Below are 24,595 nucleotides of genomic sequence, written 5' to 3'. Positions count from 1 at the left end.
GCATTGTTTTTAATCCCATTATAAATTATTGTCCTTTTCGGGGAACATGAGAACCCAAAAAAAGATAAACGTGACAGGATGCCTTGATCATTTTTCAATGAAGCCTCAAACTGTTTTAAATATGAAAACCCATTCACGAACACTTTGCTTTACCAAAAAACCATCACCTCATCGCAGTGACAGTTTTTGATGTAAATGGAACCGCAGCACGTCATTGGTGAGATGAGACAAATTAAAATGTTGACCTTTCAAATGGCACAAGTTACTTGTAATGTTAAAAATGTTAAAGTTTACAGTAATTAAGAGCTACTATGTGACATTAGAGGAGGACAGCTCTAGGATCTTCCCTTATGGTCACAAAGATTATTTGGGTTGAGAAATTATTCATCCAAACATTTATGTAAAAATACAAAACATTAATATTATTTAAATCATTTACGCATTGTTTTTTAATTTATTCTTTACTTTAAATACACCACTACATTACCAGAGAACAAGTTACAATGACAAATTATTCATGTGAATATGTACAGTCCAGATATTTCATCATTAGTTCATAAAGCAGCATCCAACTCTACAGAACATACCAGCCATATTCTTCCACATAATATGAAGCTCAACAATCAAAAACATACTTTGGTTAATCTATGAAAGCCATTAATGATTATCAGTCACTATTTTGGCAGTACCATGGAACAGAACGTAGCATTGCCTTTTCATGGATTTTGGAGGCTGCTTCACTTCCTAACAGCTACGTGTTTTCTGGTCTCAAAAGGATATCCTTCTAGGATCCCAGGGTTCTTCGAACAGGCAAAACTGACAAAGTTATGCAGAGTTAGAAGTATTTTATTGGCCAGTGAGACAGTAATTATGGGCGTATGTGTGATAGCTCCCTTGTGTCCAAAGTTGATCAGTGTCTTGTGGATATTTGTCCTGAAATAATCTATTGCACTCCATGACCCAGAAGGAAATCTTCTCAAAATTGTGCTGAAAGAGTCTATAATTTATGCTAATTCACTATAGAGCATTATTAAATTAACTTCTAAAAAACAAAATTTTGCATTCAAAATATTGAAAGCATTGGGCTCTTTGGTCTCTGAATAACACAAACATCAAACAAGGTGCTTACACAGAGAAAATACTTAAGTTTATGTTTTTCTTCACTAAACTGAAATGATTCCAAAACCATCTGTCTACCCATTTACTAAACCTGCCACGGTTCAAGGTCACGGGGAATCAAAATCTATACAGGAAGCATACGGCACAAGACTAAAAAACAACACCCAATGAGATACCGGTCAATTATAGCCATTAAACTCAAAAGGAAGTGACCGGTGTTTGGTTCAAAGAGTCATATATCCTTTTATTAGTTACTTAACGATGCTGATGTTTTACAGTTGTTTTAACGTTTTTATGTTTATTTTTACATGTTGAGTTGTGAATAATGTTAGATTACTTGTTTTGTTATTTCATTTATGGAAACAAACAGACCAGGGATGGCAAACTGTTAGGAAATGCTGTTGGAATGTTGTTTGCAGTTTCTTTAAATCTCACACATTTGTATGGTCCAAAAATAATTATTTTCTATATTTTGGCATTTAATACACAATCCAGACCCATTAGGGAATACAGTGTTAAGCTTGGCTAGAGTTATGAAAGAGTCTGCTGCCAAACCACTTTCCTACCCGCATAAAGGGAATTTTGATACGTCCATTTTCATCCTTTGCCTGACTATGGTTCACACTCCCAAGCGTGAAACATTTCACCCTATAATCAGCTAATGAGAAAGCTTGTTTAGATGTGCTTAGAAGGACTTTTACACCTAAAGTCTGAAGGGATATTCTATGCTGTTAACACATTTCACACAAGACAGCTAAATAACTTGGTGTTATTGGCATTTTATACATTCATAAATACGTATGTGAAACAGAAAGGTTACAGGCTATTTATACAGATGACAAGGATGGCTTGATAAAAAAATGATACTACTTGCTGCCCAGCAAAAACAGCACTTTCACCTATTACAAGATGAAACAAACAAGTTGACTCAGAGTACATTTTACACTCCCCATTAGTAATACTGCTACGGTATTAAGAATAATCTTAACACTTACTGCCATTGCTGCTCTTCCCAAATCTTATGATGCTGAAGTCGCTTGGGTCCACATACTTGTATTTATAGAGATATAATCCACAAGATGTGGATACTGCAGTTGCTAAGGAGGAAACCTTTAGTAACCTCACTGCCATTTTATGCTCAGAATGCTAGAAGCAGAAAGAAATAAAGTGAATAATACAGTAGATTACTTAAAAATTCTATAGTAACTTTTAATAATTAAAAAAACTATATAAAGTAAATACAGGTGCTGGTCATAAAATTAGAATATCATGACAAAGTTAATTTATTTCAGTAATTCCATTCAAAAAGTGAAACTTGTATATTAGAATCATTCATTACACACAGACTGATGTATTTCAAATGTGTATTTCTTTTAATGTTGATGATTATAACTGACAACTAATGAAAGTCCCAAATTCAGTATCTCAGAAAATTAGAATATCAATTAAGACCAATGCAAAAAAAGGATTTTTAGAAATGTTGGCCAACTGAAAGGTATGAACATGAAAAGTATGAGCATGTACAGCACTTAATATTTAGTTATTTATATATATATATATATATATATATATATATATATATATATATATATATATATATATATATATATATATATATATATATACACATATATAATATATATATTTAGGCTGGTGGCGCAGTAGTAGTGCTGCTGCTTTGCAGTAAGGAGACTGTGGAAGATTGTGGGTTCGCTTCCCGGTTCCTCCTGTGTGGATAGCACTTTGAGTACTGAGAAAAGTGCTATATAAATGTAATGAATTCTTATTATCATTATTATAATATTTAGTTGGGGCTCCTTTGGCCTGGATTACTGCAGCAATGCGGCGTGGCATGGAGTCGATCAGTCTGTGGCACTGCTCAGGTGTTATGAGAGCCCATGTTGCTCTGATAGTGGCCTTCAGCTCTTCTGAATTGTTGGGTCTGGCGTATTGCATCTTCCTCTTCATAATACCCCATAGATTTTCTATGGGGTTAAAGGTCAGGCGAGTTTGCTGGCCAATCAAGAAACAGGGATACCATGGTCCTTAAACCAGGTACTGGTAGCTTTGGCACTGTGTGCAGGTGCCAGGTCCTGTTAGAAAATGAAATCTGCATCTCCATAACGTTCGTCAGCAGCAGGAAGCATGAAGTGCTCTAAAACTTCCTGGTAGACGGCTGCGTTGACCTTGGACCTCAGAAAACACAATGGACCAACACAGCAGATGACATGGCACCCCAAACCATCACTGACTGTGGAAACTTTACACTGGACCTCACGCAACGTGGATTCTGTGCCTCTCCTCTCTTCCTCCAGACTCTGTGACCTTGATTTCCAAAGGAAATACAAAATTTACTTTCATCAGAGAACATAACTTTGGACCACTCGGCAGCAGTCCAAAGGCGAGACGCTTCTGACGCTGTCTCTTGTTCAAGAGTGGCTTGACACAAGGAATGCGACAGCTGAAAACCCATGTCTTGCATACGTCTGTGCCTGGTGGTTCTTGAAGCACTGACTCCAGCTGCAGTCCACTCTTTGTGAATCTCCCCACATTTTTGAATGGGTTTTGTTTCACAATCCTCTCCAGGGTGCGGTTATCCCTATTGCTTGTACACTTTTTTCTACCACATCTTGTCCTTCCCTTCGCCTCTCTGTTAATGTGCTTGGACACAGAGCTCTGTGAACAGCCAGCCTCTTTAGCAATGACCTTTTGTGTCTTGCCCTCCTTGTGCAAGGTGTCAATGGTTGTCTTTTGGACAACTGTCAAGTCAGCAGTCTTCCCCATGATTGTGTATCCTAAAGAACTAGACTGAGAGACCATTTAAAGGCTTTTGTAGGTGTTTTGAGTTAATTAGCTGATTAGAGTGTGGCACCAGGTGTCTTCAATATTGAACCTTTTCACAATATTCTAATTTTACGAGTTACTGAGTTTGCGACTTTCATTAGTTGTCAGTTATAATCATCAACATTAAAAGAAATAAACATTTGATTAAACATCAGTCTGTGCGTAATGAATGAATCTAATATACAAGTTTCACGTTTTGAATGGAATTACTGAAATAAATCAACTTTGTCATGATATTCTAATTTTATGACCAGCACCTGTACAAAAACAGTTTTGTTAAAAACAAACACACCGCATATCAATTCAATTTTTAATTAAATTAAAAGTAATAAGAATACCTCACTCCTTCAATTAAATACTGTACAAACCAGAAACACACATTTTCATCCAGTCATCCATTTTCTAACTCATTTATCAAAATCTGGATAAATAAATTCACCAAAAGCACCAAATGATTCTGGTCACTCCCCTCCAGGACAGAACCTTGACTTCATCCTGACTGTATCATCTTAACTAGTGATGGAAGAATTGCAAAAAGTTTGTTCTTTTAGAACAGATCCTTTCAACTAATTACACATATCAATTCACGAGCATGAATGAATCTATTCAGTGCAGCAGTAAAAAGTGCTAAAGTGCATGTGTGATGTCATCAGTGTCTCTTGTTTTGCAGGTAGATGTTTAAAGCACATGTGAAAAGTACGACCCATCTGATTCATGATTCCTGTTCATTTCTCTTAAGAATTGTTTTGCGTTTGAACTGAATCATTACCAGCAAACAAGTGCTCTGTCACTGATCATTCTCTTGTTCATCATCAAAGTACAATATAATAACAACACATCTACATCAAAATGTATTAATTGCTTGTTTTATACAATTCATTATTGGAATTGTTTAAACAGAATATCTTAATATATAATTCGCCTGCCTCACTCACTCACTCACTCACTCACTCACTCACTCACTCACTCACTCACTCACTCATGTCCGTCCGAAGCCGAATGCGCAGTCGCCTTCTGCGCAGCTGCCCGAAAATCCTTACGAGACCGACATCCAACCCCAACATCGCGGTAGGTGGCGGATTTACGGCCACAAAAATTGAAAGAGAAAGGCGACTTCGATTAAAGCTCTAGAGGCCTGAAAGGCGATTTCGACTACAGCTCGAGGCCTAATTATGCATTCTGATTCAATTACGCATTCATTCAATACACTTATATCAGGTTTGTGGTGCTTATACTTATTACTATTCCATATTGTACTGGAACATTCATTATTCAATATTATACTATAGGCCTGGAAAATTCATCAACTAACAGTACAAGCCTCTACAGTAATGAGTAAAGCGGACTACAATCATTAGAAAACAACTTCTTCGTTACTTATCATTTGTTCTTCATACACTGCTGACACAAACTCGTACCCGTTTCATCTTAAGTTGTCGAAACGGGCTCTTTGTCTAGTATAAACATAATATTAAACTAGTGCATTTATGTCTCTTTGCACATTTAAAAAATTAGTCACACAAAAAACCTTATAAAAATATCATCCTAATTTGTAACAATTATTTACTTTCAACTTTACTTTAGCGCACACTTTTATACAGCTTGTTGAATGCACCAGGCATAAACGATTTACTGATTCTTTTGAATTCAAACTGAATCTTTATTTGAGAACAAGTCACACAATTCTTGCTCATTTGATCTGTGAACTGAATCATTAGCTAAAAATAAGGAGCATGAGTCTTATTCATTTGAATTGCTAATTAAATAATTACGCAAGAATATGCCATGCAATTCTGGTTCATTTAATTTGAGATCTGAATCATTACCTGAGAATGAGGTTCATAATTCTTGTTCACTTATGATTCCTACAGGTAGTTTCTTATTTTAATTATTAATGTTATGGACAATCTAAATGATCAATGTGTTTTATATAAAACAAATGTAACATATTTCTAATTCATTCAAGGAGGTACCCCCCAACCCCCCTTTTCATTAGTAAATCATAAAAACCAAATGAAATAATGAAATGTATAAAGTGAATTGAAATTCACATCATTAATCCAAACTTCTTCTATCCTTTGGTTTCCAAATTGGACACCTTTCAATCCTAGGGTACATCTTGGCATTCTGTTCATTAAAATTATGCACAGGAAAGGAGAAAAGTCACTCTTGGCGGAGTACAATGCCCAGTCTGAATGAACTTGACTTTAATGCCAAATCAACACAACTCTCGGTCCGCAGATACAGAGACTGAATGGGACACACCAGCTGTCCAGGAGTTAGGTACTTTTTGCAGCACCTCCCACAACATGCTGTGGGGTACATTGGTATAAACTTTTTCCAGCTTCATAAAGCACATGTTGACAGGACTGATGAACTGAAAATATTCACAAAGAGAAAGAGCTGGTTGGCTGCTCCATACCAAGCACTACATCCATATTGTTTGTCATGAATCTGAGGTTCAGCTGTGGGACAGAGGTATCCTTTAAAGCACCCATGAACATGCTTCCCAGGGGAGGCTGAAAAGTCTGATCTTCGATTACTTTAATGAACCCTCTTAACCCCCTTTCTTAAAATCTGATGAAGTCCTGAGTCTTCCGTGCAAAATTAAAGAGGTTTGTAAATCAAAGCACACTTTCAGTATTTCTGGTAGTATTTCATTCACCCCTTTGGCCTTGCCACTAAAGAGCTTTTTAATCACAGCAACAGTCTTGACCACTGAGATAGCCCCATCAATAACCAATGCTTCTGGCGCTGCCTCTGAGGAAAAGGTTGCATCTCCTAGATTTAGATTTTTCTCAAAGTGTTCCTGTCATTTCTTGACAATATCCACAGTGTTTGATAAACATCTCCACACCCTTGCTATGACTAGATTACTTCCTGTTTGTATTAAATGACATGTGAGAACCTATCTGAGGCTGTCAGAAAGTTTTTCTATATGGCCACACCAAACTCCATCCACACTGCACAGAGACTTGACAGTTTCCTTTACTGCTGGGCCCTAGGTGTGCTAATACTAACAAGCAGCAATATCTTTCTTGACATGTTGCTTCATCCCCTACTGAGGTCTTTAACATTGTTTTTTAATACTTTATGTCACTGATATCTCTTAAGATGCAGGAGAAGCTCTTCCAGAGGTGAGAGCTCAATTAATCCCAAATAGAGATATCCGTTGGTCAGTCATAGAAAACTTTCACTATCCATTCGTGTTTTCCATCCATCTGAAGCCATGATCAGTTATCAGCTTAGCAATTAACATATGGTGTCAGATTAGATGAGACAACTATGAAGTTGATCACTGATATTTGGCCCAAAGTACTCTAGTGTGAGGTACTGTACATTTATGAGCACTCACATTTTTGAATAGATTTTCTGTTTTAGACAATCTAAGACTTGCACAGAAATCCAAAAAAAAAAATTTGATACTTGTGTTCGCTTCAGTCAAGTTATTCCTTCTAATCTCACCACTCCAGGTATCTCTGTCACACTCCTTGTTAGCATTCAACACATTCACTCTTTCAAGAATTGAATCCAATGCAAACACACAGTCAAAATTTTCCAAGCTACAAGGTGAAGAAACCTCAAGGTGACGTCCTCACCAACAGGAACAAACTTAAAATGTGTGACACCAAGTTAGAGACATGTGGGAATCCTCAAACAGGCCCAGGGCCTAACCCATTGAGCAAGATTATAGTAGGAGAGAGACCACCATTAATCAAAATACCTGGTTTCAAAGCTAATGCTTTGCATTGAGAGAAGTCTAATTATATCTTGCTGCCATTTTTTAACCACCTGCACAAGCTATGATTCCTTCTCCGCCAAAGAGGTTAAATTTAATCTTGTAAAAGCCACTTTCATTCACCAAGGTATATTATGCCTGGATATGTCCCACTCTGGATTGTCCATGACTGGTATAGCACCTGACTATCATCATTCATATGGTGTCTCTAAGTGGCTTTTTTAGTCTGAGCACAACCAGTTTACGTTGGTCATTAGGCAATCACTGGCAAATGCCACTCCATGGCCTGACTCGAGGAATACATCCCTGTACCACTGTTCTAGGCAAGGTTCTCTTTGAATTAGATTAAAATATTACAAGGGGGCTTCGCTCGCCTACCCCCGGCGTTGGGTATCCTGAAATACATTAGTCAAGCTCGTTCGTTTTTGAGCCGTGCCCGTTGTGCCCGCTTTGCCCACGGCATTTCAGATGCGCGTTGTAGGTGCCTGCGTTCATTGATTGTATCCATGCGGCGCGTGTTTGTATATCCGTCAGTCGAGCTCATTCATTTTGAACCCGTGCCTGCTTTGCTTCAGCAGTTTCAGACGCACGTTGTAGGCGCCTGCATTCATTGATCTTATCCAGGTGGGCTCGTGTTTGTATCGTTGAGCTGTATTGTGTTTGAATTTGGTGTAACGCGTTCAGCGGTTTGTACAATTCCAAGCAGCACATTATTCCTAACTTCACTCCGCAGTAGTGCCATTCACAATATGGCGGTGACGCCTGCGCCTTCACTCCGCAGTAGCGCCACTCACAATATGGCGGTGTGTCACTCCGTACCATCTTTGTGGACCTGTGGGGCCTCCGTAGCCTCTTCCGTTTGAATCTGGGCTGCAGCGCAGAATCCTCTTTTTTGTGTGGCCGTGTCGGTAGTCGTTAGCTATGGGCGCGTTGTTGCTTCATTTTTCACTCACGTCAGTTGAGCTCTTTCGTTTTTGGGCCGTGGCTCCTTCGTGCACGGTGGATACGACTTCGCTTGCGGTTTATGAGACGTGCGCCTGCGCAGTACGTCTCATGGTCCCATCGCCGTGTACCTGCGTCCATGCCATCTGGTTTACCATTCTTAGTTAGTAATATGGATGGTTCTTTAATGTATTTTCTTTGTCCGACTCATCCCCTTACACCAATGTGCCAGAGGACTATAAATCTCCAAACAACATAGGTCAAGGAAAAAGGAAAAAAAACTCTGACATGCCCTACAACTGTTTTCTTTTCTTATTTTAATAGCATTAGGTTTTTGTTGTTTTGCTCACAGAGCTCTGTTGCAGCTCAGGAACACACAAATTTTCAAGCAAGGTAGAGAAAACAACATGAGCTTGCATCTTTTTCTTCTTTCAGCTGCTCCCATTAGGGGTCGCCACAGCGGATCATCTTCTTCCATATCTTTCTGTCCTCTGCATCCTGTTCTGTTACACCCATCACCTGCATGTCCTCTCTCACCACATCCATAAACCTTCGCTTAGACCTTCCTCTTTTTCTCTTGCCTGGCAGCTCTATCCTTAGCATCCTTCTCCCAATATACCCAGCATCTCTCCTCTGTACATGTCCAAACCAACACAATCTCGCCGCTCAGACTTTGTCTCCCAACCGTCCAACTTGAGCTGACCCTTGCATATGGTATGCAATTTCAGTCAAGACTCTGCTTCAATTACATCTGTTAGTAAATTCTACATTAAATATAAATCAGTTGAAGTTGAAGAGACAGTCTTAGTTTGTAGATTACCGGAGTACTTCATTTTGATTTGAAAATACCTGCAAATATCATGTTTCATATTAAGCACTTTCTTCTCTTAACATTCTAAAAACTAAAATGGATGTAAATAAACAAATGTGGGCAGAGCATTTGGTATAGGAATCTTTGAAACCATGCTAACAATTTATGGTTCACCAACTGTTGCACTATATTTTTATGCATGTACTAATATAATATAATGCTACTTTCATTCCGGCAAATGGACTTTTTAAAGAGATTCTGATACCTATACAAGGGAGTGTGCTCCAGGATAGGGTGGTTTCAGACGTCAGATCTATCCCAAATAATCTAGTAAAATTACGAATAACTAAAATAAATAAATAAAGCTATCCTCTTTAATAAAATCCCTTTGTGCGTCCAGGTGTCCGTGTGTGTGTGTCTTCTGGTGAAGTGCGCATGCGCGGGGCACGGTGCGAAGCGTGATATTATTGTCAGAAAAAGTTAGAGGTGTTTTACGGAAATACAAACCAGTATTACTGTGAGAGGAAATGAAAGATACACAATTCAGTGACCATATTACAGCCACATACAAGCCAGTATTACTGTCAGAGGAGATTAAAGGCATATTACCGACGCGCACGCCTGTATTACCGCCAGAGAAAATTAAAGGTATATTACGACGTACAAGCCGGTATTACTGTCACAGAAAATTAAAGACACACAATACACGGCGGCAGCCCAAGAAGAACGGTCAGCTCAGCAAGTAAACATCAACAAAAGAAAGGCTGAAAGAAAGAAAAATACGACCAAAAAAGAATGAGGTCAAAGTCCCTTGCCATTTAATATAGACTGTTCCTACTAATGTTTATGCACTACTGTTCTAGCGCCCGTTATTGTAACGGGCTAAATGACTAGTATTGAAAATAAATAAACTAACATGGCAGTAGTAGCACTGCTGCCTTTAAAAAAGAAGACCAAGTTTCAAGTCCTGGGTGCTTTCTGTGTAGTGCTTCATATTTTCCCAATGTCCACGTGGATTTCCTTCAGTTTCCATCCACAGTCCAAAGACATGAAGGTTATATGAGTTGGCATTGCTGAACTGGCCATAGAGTGCGTGTGTGTGTGTTTGTATGTTCACCCGATGATGGAATAGTGCTGTGTCCAGGGGCTGTTTCTGCCTTACACCCAATAATTGCTGGGATAGGCTCCACCTGCCCTGTAACCCTGCCATGGATAAGCGGGTTAGGAAAATGGATGGATAAATAAATAATGAATAATAAAGGATAATTAAATAGACAATAAAGTAAAAGAACAACAGGCCACATACACCCAATGAGGTACACTCTTTATATAGCAAGAGTCTGCCATTTGATCTCCCCTACAATTGACCTCACACCCCCAATTTGTACATTGTTTTAATAGGGTTGACGACAACCAGAGCCTATCCTAGCACCAGAGCAGGGAGCAACCATGGATGGGATGCCAGTGCATCAGATAGTACATTCACATAACAGTTACCCATTTGTAACAAATTACACATGTCAAATGACATAAAATGCATATCTTTGTAAAGCAAACAGAAAAACAAGCCCTGTATTTACTGATAGAGGAAATGTGTAAATTGCATACAGATGCTGACAGAGATCAAAGATAATCACAGGTTCCTGTCACCATTTGGGTGAAGATTTGCCCATGAAAAACTAAATTTTTACAAAAATCAATGTTTGAAATTGATTTATAACCACATGCATATAATCATTTTAATCATGACAACCTAAAACCTGCTTAATCCAAATCAGGGTGGCAGAGGAATGGGGCCAACCCTGGCAGCCCGAGACAAAAGGCAGAAATTAGTGACAACCAACTTCTTGCCAGGCTTACTCCCACAAACACAATGAACCTAACATTCGTGTTTTTTTTTGCGAATGTAGGAGGAAAACTGGAGTACCCTGGAAAAATCTCACACAGATACGGGGAGAAACAGCAAAGCATATACAGAGAATGGCTGGTCATAGGATATGAAACCAGTGTTAAATTCCATACCAACATAGAAGTGTAGATTGCTGAAAATTACAATTCAAATTATTTAGATTTTAACATTTAATTCCAATAATAAAAAAATGCTAAAAACTCCACCTATTGCATTGTCCTTATATTGTTTAAACTAGACATAAAACAGCATAATGAGCTTGAAAATATTTAGTGAGTAAATACACTGATAGGCTCCGTTTGGCTTTTTCTTGTTCAAAATTAGAAACTGCTTTATGCTCTCAATGGTGTTTTAAAGACAGGAATCAACTGACCAATATGGGTAACAGCATTTCATGCAAATTAAATTATTCACGAAAACCTGGACATGGACACAAATAGATGAACATACACAGGCTTGGTCCACAATAGAAATAAAATCCTGCAGTACTTCTTTATATTCCTTGCTTTGTGCCACAATAAATGCAAGTTATCGCCAATATACTAACAACCCAATTGTGCGTCACTCAATTAGAATATGGAACCAATGTAGGAAGTATTTTAAGATAGAGAAGCTTTTATCGGTGGCATCTCTGCACAAGAACCACCTTTTTCCATCCTCGCAAACATATGCAGTTTTTAATGTCTGGAAAACATCTGGGATTAAATCACTGATAGATCTGTAAATAGACAACGTCTTTGAATCCTATGGACAATTATACTCCAAATGTAACTTTCCGGCAACACATTTCTTTCACTACCTTCAAATTAGAAACTTTGTTAAACAGAACCTGCCCAATTTTCCTCACCTCCCACTTCCCTCTATGCTGGAAAAAATATTGCTCAATTTTGAGGACTCAGACAGCATTTCTGCAATATATAAAATTATTTTACAGTCCCTCCTTTTCAAAGATCCAAGAGGACAAAGGATCTTTCACTCAGCATCTCAGAAAAGGAGTGGAAGGTAGCACTGCAGAGAATTCACTCGAGCTCCATATGTGCAAAGCATACAATTATTCAACTCAAAATTATATATCAAGCACATCTGTCTCGCGTAAAACTGTCCAAAATGTTTCCAGGGCAAGGTCCAACCTGTGAACACTGCAATCAAGTTCCAGCCTCACTGGGTCACATGTTTTGGGCCTGCACCAAACTAACATCACTCTGGACCAAAATCTTTAAATGCCTTTCAGAGAGCCTTGGGGTCACAATCCCTCCTAACCCACTAACAGCTGTGTTTGGGGGGCTCCCAGATGGGCTTAAAGTGAAGAAGGACAAACAAGCTGTAATTGCCTTTACTACACTATTGGCACGTAGACTTATTTTGCTAAACTGGAAGAATCCTAACTCACCTCTTTATAAGTCAGTAGGTAACTGATGTCATATGCTAATTGAAACTGGAAAACATCAAATTCTCACTTAGAGGATCTGTGCAGAACGTTTTCAAAACCTGTCAGGATCTAATAAATAACATTTTAGAATAAGCTTTTAAAGCACTGAGGAAGCAGATTCTCTCCCCATTTCTTCTCCATTTATCTTTATTCACTTACTAATTCATCTATTTACTTATTTTTACTAGCTTTAAGTTTTACTCTGCTGGCCATGCTCTTTTTCTCAGGGGTGGGGGTTGATTTGTTTTCAATCCTATTTTTGTAAAAATTGATCTATTTGTATGGAATGCTGTGTGATTACAACAAAATCAATAAAATTAAAAAAAAATATTCACTAAAATATATACATTATAAAGTACACATTCCACATATGCAAGCCTGAAAATATCCTTTTCTAAGGAGACAGGCAACATTTTCCACCTGACAAAGATTAATATCCTCTTCTGAGCAGCACCAAGTAAATGTTGAATATTTTTTTTCTACATGTTACAGCCACTGATTTCCAAATGCATATTTGTGTGACATAAAGGCGGGTTTGTTCAGTGGGCAAGAGTTACGAATTGTTGAGGTACACTCAAGCATTGGATTTGAATATTACAGCTCAAACAGCTTATTTTTATTAATATTTTTCAAGCACTGTGGACAGACTGGAATATAAGCCAGAAGCTTAACTCATGAATTTGCTGGAATACAGGCAAGTCTGTCGGAACTTGTATTCACTACTATGTGGAAGAGCAGAGTTTGCGTGTGAAACATTAGCACACACTTGCACTCGGTCACGGTTGCCATCTGACGTTCCATCAGCACATCTGTCTGCATTTCTATTAGTTATTTAAAAAATTTGTAATGACTTCTTTAAAAAACACACATGCAAATCGCTTTCTTACTGAAACACACTAGGTAACCAGCCAAACTATAGGAGGAAGCTGCACACTTCATAGGTCAACATTGAAAATATACTGTAGTGAACCTGAAATTTGAACAAAAATGTTCTTATTTTTAATTTGAAGCCATTTTAATCAGTATGCTTGATAGTGAAACATGAAATCAACTCGATTGATCGTGTCCACACCTTTCACATACAGCTCCCTAATAAGCAAAATTTCCAGCAGGTAAACAAATCTGTCACCATGAAAGACAACTACAAAAATCACAGAGAGACAAAATTGCCTATTTTCATAGTAGTTTTGTGTGGTAGTTCTTCATCTTCTTTGAACTTACATTTAGAAAATGTAATTGCACAAATGATTTCTATATTTTTTAATTATAACCAAGTTACGGTTTTCATTCCAAATTGAAAAAAAAATCGAATAAGGAAACTTGTTGGGTATGCGTGAATGGTCCCTCACTTTTCTGAATGCTTTCTTGTTATACTGAAATGAGAACAGATGTCTGAGAATGCCCAAGCAGGCATCAACATGCCCTTTGGGAATATGGTTACTGGGCTATTATTTCATGCCCCGTTTCACTATGTTCTTATGCCAAACGACAAGTTCACATTTGTAAGCAAACTATTTTCATTTACCTTTTCAAGCACACTACACATTTTGGGAGGGAAAAAAACCTTCTTTAGGTTCTAGTTCCCTTATTGTTGTTAACTCTGGCCTAGCAATAATAATTAATCTTTTTAGCAGTAGCAAGACTAATAAAAATTTACAGCAACACTGACTATCAATACTGTTAAACATCTTTAAACGTTACAGCCAGCACCACTAGCTCATATGGTACAGCAACAGTTAAGTCTGTCATAGGTAGGCGGCCCAAGTAACCATTTAGCTGGTTGAGTTTATTGCATGTGCCGTTAAATGTTGCCAATCTATAGATCAAAAGAACTCAGTGCTTTAACGTCCAATGTCTGACTTTATAATTACAAATCCATTATAATTATTAAACATAAAGTGTAATATCATTTCTCTCTTTCTGTACAAAGTGAATTCTAGTTTGAGATCCTTGGTTGGAACATGGGAATACTTTGAGAAGCACGGCACAATGAATTTTAAATCTAACATTTCTTCACTGGTGTTTAGGTGCTATTTCATTTTCTCCGCTGAGGCACATTCTGTGTTGAATCTGCATGTTGCACTTGTGTTTTCTTTGGGTATTCTACTTTCCTTATGCAGATCAATTCATGCTACTCAGCTTAGTGGAGGCTTGGAATGTATTTGCATGTCAGTGCTTTTGAGCATGCCTTGTGATAACCTGCATTGCTTACTACATTGCTCTTAGGATTGTCTCCGACTGCACACAACACAATACTAGTAAAGGCAAGAATATAAAATGCATGGGTTGGAATATTATTGCCACATATAAAACAGTCTCAGGGGAGCTACATCAAAGTGCAGGCTCTTTTCATCCTTATAGTGCCCAAAAATGATGTTTGAGCAAATAAAAGGAGTTTTTTTAGCACACAGTCGTCCATGTTCTGATCAGCAGACAGATAACTGTTGTGGCACCCGGACGGGGACACCCAGGAGGACAGGAGGAGGGCTCATTCCTCCTCCAGAACGTGAGGGGGCATCTGCCCTGGTTGTATAGGGGGCCAGAAGGGGCCTAAGTTGCTTCGAAGGGTTGCATATTGTAATCTTTTTAGTTAGCCAATAAAAGGTGTCATTTTGCTTGACTTCTAACTACATTCATAATGGCTAACACGGTACAATACCCTATTCTCTTGTTGAAAGTATTTATCATCAAAATAGTGTAAGCTATTTTAAATGAATGTACAATAATATTACACTTACAACAAGAATTACACCACAGAACGTGCTATATTGTACTTTGACAACACAATGTTTCTTCTGTATATAAAAACGGTTATGCAAAGTATCCTAGTTATGCATGCATTTGTTTCCCAAGATCACCTTTTCCACAGGTCTACAATTACAAGCTACAATTGAATGTTTGTATAGAAATAAAGTCATCATCATATATGCTTCATTTTTAGAACTCCAAGATAATTTAAGTGAATGGAAGAAACAATAATATAATTAACTTGAATAAAGCCAATAAGATGAGTCAGACACAAAGAAGTTCATGCAGCCAGCATACTGACAGTCTGATTCCAAATTGTGAGTTATCATTCCCCACTGGCAACCCTTCAAGGAGTGATGCAAGGAGGATGAGAGAGGAAAAAGCTAGTCTGTCAACAGCATGGCAACTCCTAATGAAAAGCTATGCATGAGCTGAATATCAGATGCTAAAACATACTGTATATCACATGAGGCTTTTGATATGGACAATGCTGAATCCTTCAGCCAGGTCAACAAAGATCACAAGTTTTTGACAGGACAATATTCTTTATCTATCTATTCTACTTATATTCTATTTTTTTCTTCAATCATGGATAAAGATTAAGATTAAAATGAGTTTTTACATAAACAAGAACTGTACTGAACATCAAACTGTAATTAGTTGGACAAGAAAAATGGCTTTTTTTAGAGAGGGCATTCAAATGTATAAACTAATTTATGACTACTGTATGAAAGATGAGCATAGAGAACAGTGTGGCCTAGAAGTTGCTGAGTTAGACTGTAAATGACATTGGTTGTACAGAAGTCACTTAACCCAGATGTACTTACTGTGAAAGGCGCTATATAGTGCCCGACCCGGCACAGACTGACGCAGAGGCACATACTTAAATAAACAGACTTTTATTTTTCTTCAGCCATGGGGCACGCCTTCCCCGTGTCCCACAGACCCAACACAGTCCCAAAACACTCACAATAATTACAACAATCCTTCTGGCACCACCACTCCTCTTCAGGCTTAGTCCTCCTCCTCCCGACTCTGGCTCTAGAGTGGTGGTGGCTGGCCCTCTTTATAACCCACCCGGAAGCACTCCAGGCGCTTGACCAGCTGGTCCTAATTGAACTTCTGGGTGGGGCTGTAGAATCGTCCAGCCTGGCTGTTGGAAGGAGACAGCCCCCCCTAGTGGCCACCCCGGGCCCCAACCAAGCTGTGGAGGACTCCATCTCCCATGGAGCCCTGCGGGAGGTTGGGGAATCAGCGTCGGCCAGGGAGGCTGCCGCCAAGCGCCCCGGGGGAGGTATTGAGCTGTCCATGGCTGCTCCCCTGGAACATACACAGCAGGGGCTTCCCAGCCGGGCATGGAACCAGGCCATTCGTCACATTACATTTTATAAGCAAAGAAAATATATTTGAACCACACTTTTAATGTCATAAATACATAAAAAGAAGTTTAATATATTGTCACACATGTGCGCTTGACAGACAACTTAAAGGCTTGTCTAATTGTAATTTCACCCCGAGTGGAGGGTTGACACTGCTGCCTAATGCTTCTCCTCCTTTCTCTCTTACAGATCAATCAACCGACAGTCCTAATGATGTCACTTGCAGGTCACAGTTCCTTGGCCCCAACTCTTCTGGTCTGGCTTCTTCTTAAAGGATGCCACTGCCATTTTGAGCCAGTTGTGATTTGACAACTATTTGAAAAAGACCTTATTATTATTACGAACTGTTTTTGCCATTTTTTTTATTTATCAGTTATACGGGTTTTGCCTTCGAGGTGCCCCAACTCTCTTTATCTAGTCTTGTCTCCTGTTTTACAGTCTATTTAAAATACAAATGGGATCAGTAAGCACTGGCAGCTCACACAAAGTACACAAAAACAGAAATCTAACAAACAACTGATTTTCTTTATTGCCTCATGTAGTGGCAAATACACTTTCCTACTTTAAGGCACTCAAAAAACGCTCATTGTGCCTCTTATTGTCTCACTTCAGTTTTCTCACCAAGCCTCTGGCAGTGAGCCGTCACCAATCCTACTTGAGTCATTTAGAGCCAATCCCAGAATAACAGACTTGAGTATCCCCAATAAAATCCTAGTGCTGCCACAAGCCCTGGACTCACATAAAGTAATTCTGGGCTACAACTCCACTGATGGCGCCTTTGTTGCTATTTGCTGTCCAGTATAATGCTTGTCATATTCCATTTGATTCCAGTCTCCTAGCCAATTGGCTCAATACAAATTAATGAATATACTTTTTTACTGAAATGTTTTTTTTCCTGCAGAAGGTATTGGGTGAGTTTTATGTGCTGGTCTCTTCAATGTCAAAGCATAATTAAAAAGTCTATACAATTAAAGACTTTATATAAGCAAGAAAATATCAGATTTTCACTGCCTAGGGCCTAGTCAAGGGCACATTTTACAAATACATTTGAATTCAAGTAGCCCAAAAAACATGTGAAAATCTAATGGAAAAGGTAAAAAAAAAAATCTAGAAATTGATGAGCCTTTGTCATAAATAGCATACAACTAATTTTATAAAATTAAAATTTGGTAATTACAATAGCCATAAATCTGAGTGCACAGTCAACTATCAGTTTTGCGCACCTGGATACTGTCATTTTTCCCAAATCTTTGCAAAACAGCTGAAGCTCTGTCGGATTGCGTGAAAATCATGAATGGACAGCCATTTCCAAGTCCTGCCACAACTTCTCAATTGGTATGACATCTGCGCCCATATTTATCAAGCTTCTCAGTATAGGAAAACGACCCTAACTAGCTCAAACATCTCAGCGTGACTCATACTTGTCATACCCTTAGGAGAAGGACTAATAAGATTTTATCCATTTTCCTAAATTAGCAAACAAATCCTAACTTCAACAGGATTTAAAAGAGGTAGTGAGCTCCCTTAGCTCGCTAGGAGTTGCCAAAAGATGGGGTTCAGACAGAGATCGTTCCACACATTCCAGGAATGTTGGGATGTTTTGGAAACGCCGGACAACAATGAACTTGTAAAAAGATACTGATCCGACAGAGCTGGAATAATATTTGTAACAAATGTTGTACAACACATGATCACTCCATCTACACAGAGAAGTAATAAGCTGTCAGCCGAAATAAAAGTGTTGGTAATGTAACATTTTTTGGCCACAGGGAACATGCTGCTTTGCAATAGCAATAATTTGAGTATGTCACAACCAACCATTTCCCAAACGTTAAACCAAACTTTGAATGCCCTTACAATGTGTGAGGCAATATACGGATGTACTCATTTCCCCACTACTCCACATGGGGTAAAGTTAAATAATTCTGCATTCATGCAAGTCACTGGTTGTTGGTATGATCAAGGATGCAAACTGTTTTGTAATTGCCAGCATATTACCCTGAAGATAACCAGGGCAGGATGGCTGATTGACAGTGAAATCTCACAAAAGGTATGGCGAGCTTTGCATTCCACAACCCCTGTAATATTCGCATTAGACAATAAAAGCCCAGGAAGGTTCAAGAAGGCAGGCAGAGACTCTCAGGGCAGTGGATAAATAGGGCCTTGCAGAAGATAAGGGAATTTCATGGAGAGAGTCATAGCATGCGACTCTGGAAGTTAATCGGGAATACTGAACACGACTTCAGAAACAGTGCAAGAATAGCCACTGCTAGTTACAGTAACTGTTATTTTAAGAGGCATTTCCTGTGGCCTAAACAATGGGAAGGTTACCCTTTTAAAAATATGGATGTTAATCATTTATTGTTAAATAATCAGGTTAGCCTTTATCAGGCTTAACTCTCATTGAGTGTGTGTGTCAGTCTTTCCATCTCAGTGCTTGCTACAGTATTATCTTTGATGTTGTTGCAAAGCGGACTGGTTCAATGCAGGACTCTAGTATAATTCACGAGAGTGGCATAAATCTTTTATTTCAACATATTCACGTCTCTTGAATATTATTATGATTATCTTTATTGTGAAGCCTTAGCTTGAGTATCAGAAAACTACAAATGATTTGCAAGGAAACTACAAAACTTCTTTATGACTGCCATTTTGTGACCCAGCACACCATAAATTTATGATGTTATTCATCGTCAAACATGAGGTCCTACTCACTTACAGGAAGTGGGTTTAGGACAATTCATAACCACTTCCCACGGCCTATTCTAGTGGTAGGACAAATTCTTACTCTAGTCAGACTTTTAATCCCATTCAAACAAGTCATTCTAAGATACTTGATGAATAGAGGCACTGGACTTTGACTCTCCAAGATGTTATTATTGTCACTTTTAAGCTTTTCTTGCGTAGCTTTGACTTTATGCTTGGTGTCATTGTCCTGCTGGAAAACAAATCTTCTCCCAAAATGAAGGTTTCTTGCAGGCTACACAAGTTTTCCTCCATGATTCCCCTGTATTTTGCTGCATTCATTTGACCCTCTACCCTCAAAAGGCCTCCAGGGCCTGCTGGAGATAGGTATCCCCTCATTAAAATGCTGCAGCCACGATGCTTCACAGAGGGGATGTTGTGTTGTTGAGAATGTGCAGTGTTTGACATTGTATTTAGTCTGATGGCCAAAAGGCGGAGTGGTGGCTCTGAGGCTAGGGATCTGCACTAGTAATCGGAAGGTTGCCGGTTCGAATCCCATAAATGCCAATAGGGACTCTGCTCTGTTGGGCCCTTCAGCAAGGCCCTTAACCTACAATTGCTGAGCGCTTTGAGTAGTGAGAAAAGCACTATATAAATGCAAAGAATTATTATTATTAAAGATTAATTTTGGTCTCATCAGACCATAGACCTTTCTTCCAAATGGCTTCCAAATCTCCCATGCACCTTATTGTGCATTTTCATAACAGTGGTTTTCTCTTTGATACTCTCCCATTAAGCTGCGACCACCGAAACACCCAGGCAATGGTTGTTTCTTATTGATAGATAGAACTTTATTTGTCCCAATGGGGAAATTTGGCTTGTTACAAAAGCACATTAAAGAAATAAACAGAAAGATAGATAAATACATGCATACACACTGGTCTAAACACACACCAGGATGACTAAAAAGGAAGAAAAAATTAAAAAGAACAGCTTCTGATTTGGCACTTACAGTCATGATCAGGCAAAACCACTGCATATTGAACTAAGACCTCAAGACACCATAAAGCCTGTTCTGTTTTCTTTCGTGGAAGGAACCAGGAGTGCTTCAGCCCAGACACAGCACATATGACTTCTGGTGATCAGCCAGTCCAGCAAGTCTGGGTGACTGTTTTCATGTTTCTGTTTTTTTAAATATGTGTTTACAAGAAAATCTGAGCCTACTGAATCTGAAACAGATATTCAATGCTTTACATGTTTTTAAAAAAAGAACAAAAGTTAGGTCCTGCAAACTAAAATAAGGATTTTTGATTTATATGGCAGCTAAAAAAACAGTTTGCAATTGCCAGATGTTGTTTAAATATTTCATAATATAACAACTGTAAAAATACTTTATTGGAAAAAAAACCTTTCAACAAACACACCACACAAGCCACAATACAATAGTCATAAATGTATAAATAACACAGGTGTACAAAAAAAATTGTTTTGATCATTTCATGATGTGATATATATATATGTATATTATTATGTTTGGATACTGAATTTAAAAATAAAACCATTGTATCCCCGTGACATAACATTTTTTCGCAAAAAAAACAATTTTTAGCTGTCAATTATAGTTTGTTTTGTACTATAATTAATTAAATATTCAATATTTTATTTTAATGATAATTTGTTTGAATTTAATATTTTCTAAATGTTTAAAGGCTTTGAAAATCAGCTTGAAAAAATTAACTACAATGAGCACTGTTGGTTCATACTGTATGTGGGGATCTGAAAGTTCTGTTTATTTTTCTGGGTCAGAAGACAGGGCATACCAAATTCCCAAGCTTTCTTGTGAGTGGGACAGCAGAGCAAGAATTGACATTGGATTTAGAAGGAATGGTCATCTAGAAAAAAAAAAAAACATCAGCTTGGCACCAAAACCATCATTAGACCAAACTGATCAAGATAAAGTGCTGCTAACCATTGCTTCATGTGATTCAATTAAGTGGTTTGTCAAAGGCCTATCAAAAGATGAAGCCATTGTTTATGGGATTTGTGCCCAAAGTTTTCAGTTTAGTCTGAGGCTAAAGTAAAAAGAGGGCCATTTTTGCCACACCCTGATTTTAGAAAACTGATTCCTGATGTAGAATTTGATAGGATGATGAACAACACTGGAATGACAGGCTTCAGTATCATTCAAAGCAGTAAGTTCTTTAGTTAACTATAATGTCCGGGGTCTGATTTTATGATCGATTTTTCAGGGTTTAAGACCCGACTTATACATGAGTATATACGTAAGGATTGGGAATAGCTGGAAGTCTAACACTGATGAATTAAACAAAAAAAAAATTAAAATAAAAATAAAAATACTTTGAAACATTTTTTTTAAATCTGTCAGTCATACAAGATCAAAGTATTGAACCCTCAGATCCAAAAAAGCACTGTTGGCCCTACTCTGGCCATGTAATAATAATAAAATAATAATAATACATTTTATTTCTATAGAGCGCCTTCCCATGCTCAAGGCCACTTACAGAATATAATAAAGAACGGGCAGCGTATACAGTATATAGCATTGTACAAACCAGATAAATAAATAAAGAAGATTAAGGACAGTGGAATTCTGAAAAAAAAAGAAACAGACAACATAATTGATGGTCTCGCACACACATACAGGTTACATGAGCATCTTGACAGAGAAGGTAAACTGAGAGAAGGGGTAATAAAGTCAAGTAGAGTTAAAAGACAAACTGAACAGATGAGTTTTGAGTTGTTTTTTAAAAGAATTCATGGAGTCAGCTGACCTGATTAATTTCGGTAGGTCATTCCAGAGTCTGGGCGCTATACAGCTGAAGGCCCTGTCACCCATGGAGTGTAGATTAGTGTGGGGTACAACAAGATTGCCAGAATAAGACGACCTTAGTGGGCGGGCAGGCACATAGTGATGGAGAATGTCACTGATGTAGTTTGGCACGAGGTTATTTAAGGCTTTGTAAGTTATTAGTAATTATTAGTAATGGTAGATCTATACTTTGTCCCTTGCAAAGAAATGATAATCAAAAGAAACAAGCTCTCTTGTGTCCCTTTTTAAAATCCCAATTGTGAGAAACTGCCTTCATCCTCCACATAATTTTAATAACCAAAAAAAAAAATGACTTCAGAATTTCCAGCCAACCAGACTTCCATCCACTCATGTGGATCTGTCACTATTAAGCTTTATAATCACTGCAGCAATCTTCACTACAAAAATTAAAACAACCCTGATCAATGCTTCTGGCTCTATGCTGGGTTCAGATGTTTCCTCAAAGTGCTTCATTCACATCCCAATGAAGTGCACAGCTGAGGTCAACATTTCTTGCTGAGAACACCCTGCACAAAGTTCCCACCAGCACTTTTCTGAGTTTGTCAAAATGTCCACTAGAAACTCTTCAAGACAATCTGAAGCGAATGGGTTTATAAATAAACTGATTGAATTCAAAGTACCTTTAAAGCACTGTTCTACTGTTGCAAAAAAATGAAAATACTTAAAAACACCTTAACGTCCCTAAAACGCACTTTTTCACATAATACTACCATTCTTGATTCGAAATTATATAGCTAGCTAAAGGTTTATAACATGGTCTATCAAGACTGCATTCCACAAGTCTTGAAATGTCTTTTAAAGGTGAATTTTGCAGATTAAATGTAAACGTCTTTTGGGTCATCCATGTAATCTTCTGTTCTCTGGCTCAAAGTTAGCGGACTGCCTGCATTCTCACTCCCTACAGGCTAAATCCACTTCAAAGGCGCGGTGGGCGGAGCTTATTCCGATACCAATGGGCGCAAGATTGTCACTCGGACTCTATTATTCGTTTCCATCATTAAACATTGCGAGATACAAATATTGCCGTCATGTAAAGAAAACAAACAACTACAATGACTGATAGTTTACATTTTCAATCGCAAAACGTGATGCCTTAGGAATTTTCATTCTAAAAGATCTACTGCAAAATAAATTTGAGCGCTATCTTTTAGGATCCAAGACGTATTCCCATCAAATTCCTTGAGCACCTCTTCCAGACTGACAGAGTTTTATGAAACTCCGTTCTTGAGACACATGCGTCCGCCGCTCAGACGTCAGTGGTAATCAGCTACACTTGCAGGTCCTTGCAGCTACATCATAATCAAATTACGTATAAACTTCTGAAATGACAGATTCCAGCACTTCGTACAAACAGGCATTTTGGAATTTAATGTCGTTATAATAGATCATGCTCGTATGATGATTTAGAAATCTATATATTTCTAAAACAATTAAAGCTGCCAGTTTTATGATATAGAGCAGAGGACACAATTATCTGACAACTACAGGCCACTGATATTAAAACAATACAATGAAAGAGAAAGAAGGCAGAGACATTATACGTAATACAGTACTACAATTGTCCGTTTCAAATACTACAAACAGAGTCTACACCACTATGACCAACGCGCGTGAAGCGTGTTACTATTGGAAATCACTCACCGGTTTCTTCGGGCTCTTTCCGCTCCCTGTATGACGTAAAGCAGCCGCCAAGCATCTTGGTAATTGTAGTCATTACTGCAAAAACTGATATGTCGGCATCTCACGGGCTGAAGTCCACACATACAGATGGACAGATTTTTTTGAACATTCATTTTAACAAGCACAGAGCAAATTTATTTATTTATTTTGTGTACACTGCAAACTCCTGTTTAACTCATATATACTGTCGTTTTAAATTTGTTACAAAAAAATATTGTTTTATGATATTATTTTAGTTAAAAAAAATGTTAATTCAGTCATTTTCCTTTTCCTTAAATATACACATTGTAGCGTCAATGGGCACCGTAGTGGTGGGAAAAAGGGTAATGATTACCCATTGCCCAGTGGGGGGAGTGGGGGGGTTTTGGGGAGCCCTATAAGCCTGGAATGAAAATTTTGTTTTTGAGCAGAAGGGGGCCCCACAGATGCAGCTTATGTATAGGGCCCAGAGTTCTGTGC

The 24,595-nt window shown here is 38.2% G+C and overlaps 1 protein-coding gene across 2 annotated transcripts in view; it reads right to left on the bottom strand.

Moving 5' to 3' along the window:
• Nucleotides 1-24,115, bottom strand: part of adck1 (aarF domain containing kinase 1) — a 983,738-nt gene extending 959,623 nt beyond the window's left edge. The window contains exons 1-2 of one of the 2 annotated variants that reach the window (XM_028821522.2): nucleotides 24,098-24,115; nucleotides 2,115-2,265 (exon numbers count right to left, since the gene is read on the bottom strand). In XM_028821522.2, coding sequence (XP_028677355.2) covers nucleotides 2,115-2,120 — 6 coding nt within the window. In that variant the 5' untranslated portion in view covers nucleotides 2,121-2,265; nucleotides 24,098-24,115. The remainder of the gene's footprint in view (nucleotides 1-2,114; nucleotides 2,266-24,097) is intronic. The other variant, XM_051920170.1, reaches the window with a different exon arrangement.
• Nucleotides 24,116-24,595: the final 480 nt, after the last annotated feature.

The sequence above is a fragment of the Erpetoichthys calabaricus genome, chromosome 16 (genome assembly GCF_900747795.2).
Source record: "Erpetoichthys calabaricus chromosome 16, fErpCal1.3, whole genome shotgun sequence".
Lineage (NCBI taxonomy): Eukaryota > Metazoa > Chordata > Cladistia > Polypteriformes > Polypteridae > Erpetoichthys > Erpetoichthys calabaricus.
Note: the sequence above shows the minus strand (reverse complement) of the source record. Positions and strands in the feature narration are given on the sequence as shown.